This window comes from Citrus sinensis, chromosome 3 (assembly GCF_022201045.2).
Source record: "Citrus sinensis cultivar Valencia sweet orange chromosome 3, DVS_A1.0, whole genome shotgun sequence".
Taxonomy (NCBI): Eukaryota; Viridiplantae; Streptophyta; class Magnoliopsida; order Sapindales; family Rutaceae; genus Citrus; species Citrus sinensis.
The window spans coordinates 5,894,335-5,900,137 of record NC_068558.1 but is presented as its reverse complement, the minus strand read 5'-3'; the positions used below and the strand labels follow the sequence as shown (position 1 = coordinate 5,900,137).

The 5,803-nt window shown below is 35.9% G+C and overlaps 1 protein-coding gene across 2 annotated transcripts; it reads left to right on the top strand.

The window, feature by feature from the left end:
* Positions 1–253: 253 nt before the first annotated feature.
* Positions 254–4,797, top strand: LOC102619595 (uncharacterized). Of its 2 annotated transcripts, none has more exons than XM_052438408.1 (5): positions 254–683; positions 1,860–2,047; positions 2,377–2,556; positions 2,786–3,332; positions 3,459–4,797. In XM_052438408.1, exons 2-5 carry the CDS (start codon positions 1,904–1,906, stop codon positions 4,571–4,573), a joined length of 1,986 nt encoding a protein of 661 aa, XP_052294368.1. In that variant the 5' UTR covers positions 254–683; positions 1,860–1,903; the 3' UTR covers positions 4,574–4,797. The 2 variants fall into 2 exon arrangements, with proteins under 2 accessions (XP_052294368.1, XP_006477238.2); XM_006477175.4 differs by having other exon boundaries at positions 256–683; positions 1,884–2,047.
* The last annotated feature ends 1,006 nt before the right edge of the window (positions 4,798–5,803 follow it).

Here is a 5,803-nt window from a genome sequence, read left to right as displayed (position 1 = left end):
TAAACAAGAGAAGAATAATACGTCACCCACCCACAAAAACAGTTCATAATCAGCCATGTCACTTTCAGCTTCTGGTACAAATCCTTTAGATTATTAACACATTCCCCAGCCAACCGGCGAACTCATTAATTAATAAATTAATAAAACAAAACAAATATTGGAGTCAATGGGTAAAATTAAAAAGTAGTACCTAATCTTAATCTTTTAGCGGTAACTGTCGTAGATAAAAATATGTAGCAAGCAACTGAGGAAGCACTCTCTCTCTCTCTGACTGGTCCCCCTCCGTTAAAGCAGGCAGAAATCTAAGTGCCCAAAAAGAAGAAAGAGAAATGGAGAATCCCAAAGATTTTTAATAGAGAGAAAGTGACAGAAAGGTTACTTCAAAAAAAGAAAAAATGGAAAGAAAGAAAGAATGATGTAATGTGAATGTAATGTTATTGTTAATAAGGTGGTGATATTTTGAGAACCCCCAAACATATGCAAAGCAAAAATACCACAAAACTCAGCACTTTTATTATTATTTTACCTTGAAGAAAGACAAAAGAGTAATGTTTATCAGTGATCTGATGATTCTTTGATCTTTCTAGTGCGTTAACGGGGAATCATGTTGAGGAGAGAAGAAGCAGGCGGCAGATTGTCTAATGGTCGAATCAAGAATGCTTTTGTGGCTTCTCTGACTTCTGGTACACTGCTCTCACTTTTTTTACGTTTATGGAATTTTCTTATTTTGTTTTCTTCCGTTTTGTTGGAATTATTAAAGTTTCAATATACAGCTTCTCTTCGTCACCGGGTTATTGGTTATGAATTCGCTGCAAATCTTTTATTATTATTTTATTATTATTATTGTTATTTTTTTTCTGTTCTATTATGGAGTATTTTGGAAGAATTCTGTGCATAAAATTCAGCATAACGGGAGAAATAAAATTCTGGGCACAAATTTACGCCTTTAAAAGTTTATCATGTTTGTAAATGTTTTACTAAAAATTCTTGCACGGAAAAGTAATCGGACCCGTTAAACTGATGTATGAAATGCATGTCCCCAGAAGGTAATTTAGTGAAATAGAAAAAGTTTTTGTATGCTCACTTTTTGATCATCTTGCTAATTTCCATAACATTCAATCTGCAATGCACTGTTTGATTGATGCTCATAGGTATAGCAATTTTATTTGCGATTTTTTTACGGATAAAGGAACAACAGTGATTAGTGTAATACACAACTTCACTGCATTTATTATATCCTCTGCAATTGTCTCATGGGCTTTGTGATCAGCTTTATTCCTTGATCAGGGATGAAAGAAAATTTTCCTTGTTTTAGATACGAGAAAATTAAATGTGATCTTGTTGTTTGTTAAGCCTGTTTATGTACCGGTGACATAGGATTCAATTGGGTTTATCACGAACTAAGGGTTTAGCTTTAACTGCAAAATATTTCTTGTTCTTTTTGTACTTTGTTACAGTGCATTATCAAAAGTCAGGACATGTGTTCGGTGTTTTCAATAAAACTTTTCTTTTCTTCTCTGTCGTGTCTGTTGGTGAATTAAATTGAAGTAACACAAGTTAAACTTCTGGTAGGAAGTAGTCAAGAAATGTTAAAAGGGAACAAGTAGAACAAGTATATGTGCTTCTAGGCCTTCGATTTCTAGAATTGTTCAGGTCATAGATTAGTTTAACTTTCAAATGACCACAAATTAATGATATAAGAATATGTACATATACCTTTTCTCTGAGATAAGCTCAATAACTTTCCAATAATGGCTGGTCTGTTGTAATTAACCCTGCCTAGCTTGTATAACTACCATTTCTCTGTGGTAGCTACTTTAGGACAGAGCCTAAAGTAAAGCATTAAACATCCTTGCCAGCATTATTAATTATGGAGGAAACAGCCTGCAGGATCTGATCTGACATGACACTAATTATCAACTTCAGCGAGGAGAAGATGTTCATGAGAGGAGATTTTGATGTGAATTCTGTGCAGAGAAACACTGATGCACTTAAGGAAGCTTTTAAGCAGACAATGCTGAACCAGGAGAATACATTTAGGACGCAGGTAGATGAATGCTCTTGTATATTTACATTTGGCCATCTGTTCTACTTATCTCAATCCCCCTCATTATCTGATAACGTATAAATGAATCACCCTATGGTTTTGGAATACCCTCGGTTGCCACATGCTTGAAAAGTATGATTCTTGCCAATTACATGGCCGCTAAAACTAACTAGGTTTCTCAATTTTAAATCACTAATTTCTCAATATGTTTCTTACTGCAAAGATGAACCACAAGACCCTCATTTGGCATAAAGATCCTCATATGTGAAAGAACTGTGATTTTTTCTCTACCTTACATGCTTATCTTCTTAATATTCATTTCACTTCAGGTTCATGAGCTTCATCGATTATATAGGGTACAAATTACACTAATGAAAGATCTTGGTTGCAAGGAGTTTGGTAGATACAATTCGTGCAAAGAAAGCACACAATCATCTCCAATGCCTGATACAAATGCAATAAGCTATGAGCCACCATTGAAAGAACCAAGATTTTCCTCAATTTCAATGGTAAAAGAGGCCGTCTATTTTTTAAATGATATGATTGCTTTTACCTGAAAGTTGCTTTGACATTTCTGATCTTTAGAAAGCAAAAGCTCCTGCCAATGTCCTCAGCACTGGAAGATATGATCTTTTATATCTGTCTTCCGTTGATGGATCAAAGAGGGACCTTTTTTCTAATTTAAAAACACGTATGGCACTTTTCAGATCATAGTATAAAATATGGTATGACTTTCAGGTTTGTTCAGTGCCACCCATAAACCAGGAGTTGTTTGAAGGATGCCAGGGTATGCATGACAATCTTCAACAGATGCCTTTTGATCTTCAACTTCCTGCCAATCAGTACATTAGCTGTGCTGACAATGATTTTCTAGACAAAAGGAATGATTCTAATCACGTTAAACGTACTTTGGAGAGTCATGTTAATAATGTATCAGATGCCATGGACTTGACACTTTCCCTTAGCCTTGGAGCAGACAGCAAGAGAAGAGAAGGTACAAAGAGATCTTGGTTAGATAAGGAAACTCATTCTTACCCCATATTTGTCATCGATTTGGAAGATTCAACTGAGAGGATATCAAGGGGGAACGCAAAACAAGAACCTTCTCTTGGCTGTACTGGTTTGACTACATCTACTGGGGGAAAGGATGGGTCACAAATGTCTGTTCTTTCCAACTTAACCATCCCAAGAATTGTGGAGAAAGATACATCTCATGAGCTTGCAGTGAGTCGCTTTCTTGTAGACAATGGTGAATGCTTCCAGGAGCAACACTCTTCCAACCAAGGTAGTGATGCAATCAAACTAGTTTTGCTCTTATAAGATCCACAATTTTCTCTTGATCTTCTAGGCTTTCTGATTTGAAAATATTCTAGCCTACTTGATTTAATTCCTCTTCCTTGCACATCTGCAGAAAGTGGAGAGTCCCAAGCTGATATTCCATGTAAATATATGTACATCAGAAAGCAAAATGTATTCACTTCATATGATGCCAGGCACTTGGACCTGAACAAAGTTCAGCTTGATGACCTGCCTTGTAGCTTTAGCGATCCCCAGGTGGCCTATCTTTCAGCAGCCAGTTCAATAGGTAGTTTGCCTGAAATGGTTGCCAGGGATAAACTCAGTGGAGGTGGTGAAGCTGATTTGAGTCCTGCAAGTCTCAAGTCTATTTCCAGGCCACCAATGTACCGCAGTGAATACCTTGGCGGCTGTTCTAGTGACCCCAGTAACAGAGATAAGTTCACATCCGAACTCCAAAAAGGTCTTTTAAATGATCTGAATCATACATGTGTGGCAACTAGACAAGTGAGCAGTGAGAAGAGTGAAGTAGAAGGTCCTGCATATTCATGTTCAGGTCAAAGTCACGATAAATGTGCTGGGTCATGCAAGTCCTGCTGCATTGTTGATAATGTATCAAGCAGTATAAAGACCTTGCAACCTCATATTGAATTGGGAAATTCAAGTACTCCTGCTGTTGAGCAGCACCAAAAATCTTCTGGCAATAGTGAAAACGAATGCATCAATAGGAAAGAAGGATTAGCCAAAGTGGATGTTTTGATCCAAAGAGCAGCTGAATCCCTTGTTCATATCTCCTTGGAGAATTCAGCTTCTTTTCAAGATCATACAACCAGATCAGGATCCCACGAGATAGAAAATAACAACAGTGAGCAGCCACAAAACTCTTCCGATTCTTTTGAGTTACTTACTTTGAAGCTAAAAGACAGCAGTTCTGAGGACTATTGTGTGTCATCTAAGCCATTTGAAGTAAATGACACCGATAAAAGGGATTTTGGTATCAAGTTGAAAAGAGGGAGGAGAATGAAAGATTTTCAGAGAGAAATTCTTCCTGGTCTAGCATCTCTAACCAGACATGAAATTTTGGAAGATATAAATATTCTGGAGGGAGCCTTAAAATCAAAAGAATACAGGAAAAACAGAGCCAGGATGGCTGATGGAGAGAGTTGGTGCCTACAATTGAGAAGTAGACGCAAGAGGATCAATTATATCCAGCGGAGAAATTTTTCATAAAAGCTCAATTTTAGGTTCAGAAACAATCAAACAAATCATATCTGAATATAAATTTACTATGGATGCGGAGCACTTCTCAACTACAAATAACTTTCTAGCTTGTTCATTGATTTTAGAACAATTTAGTACTTTTCGATTCATTATCAATCGGATGTGACGCTGTTATTATGCATTCTACTTCCACTATCTTATTGAATGGGAGAGATGAATATACATCGTAAAAATCATAAGTTTTGGTGATGCAAGTAAACTGTGACCTATACAGTGGTGGGAAGCTTTCTAGTGGATGAAGAATGCAGGTAATTCTTCATTAATTCTTCACAACGCATGCCTAGCTAGAATGATGTAGGATGGTTTTATAGGATGAGAAAGGTACCTTTTTGGGATCATAATTCGAGCTACAATTTGAGCTACAAATGTTTGTTTAGGGCATATAATATATCGTTTATAAGCTTGCAATGAGACGAACTAAACTGCCACACGATTGAGCCAAAAGTTCTTTTTTTTATTATTATTGTTTTGCCACTTAAAGGTATTTTACTATTTTTTCGATTGCTTTTAGGATTTTTATATTTTTTAGAATATCATATTTGGGTGCTGTTTGTTTTATTTTTCATATTTTGACTAGGAGAATTTTATATAAAATAAAATTCTGAGTTTGCTTATTTTAATAAATTCACGATATTTAGGGTAACTTTAGTTTTGCTTATTCACACTTATCAGTAATATTTTAGTTATTCAAAAACTTATTTATTTTTATTTATTTTTTTGTTCATCATGAAATCTAAGATTACCTAAACTGTTAAAACGAGTGTGGTTTAAGAAAGCAATTGATGAAAACCAATTTTGTTGGCTTACTGGACTTGGTTAAATATCTAGTCACACTATCTTGAAGCTTAAAAAGTGACTGATACACAAATGAAATAAAGACTTCTTGGACTTGCACTTGCACTTGAGGATAGTTGCAGGTATTAAAAATGCCACAATGGGAGGAGTGGAGGCAAAGCCACTAAAGACCAGGCTATGAGAGAGTGACTGCTTCGAAATGTTGGTTGGTTAGCTGTTTTATTGGATTTAATTTCGTTGGCTATTGGAATTAATATTACCACATAGAGCCAAAGTTTCTCACCTAAATCTTTGAATCTTTGTGAGTTTTCTTGTATCTATTCGTGTCCCACAACCCACATCTGTGATAGGACAATAAATACAGAAAACTGACATTATCTGTTT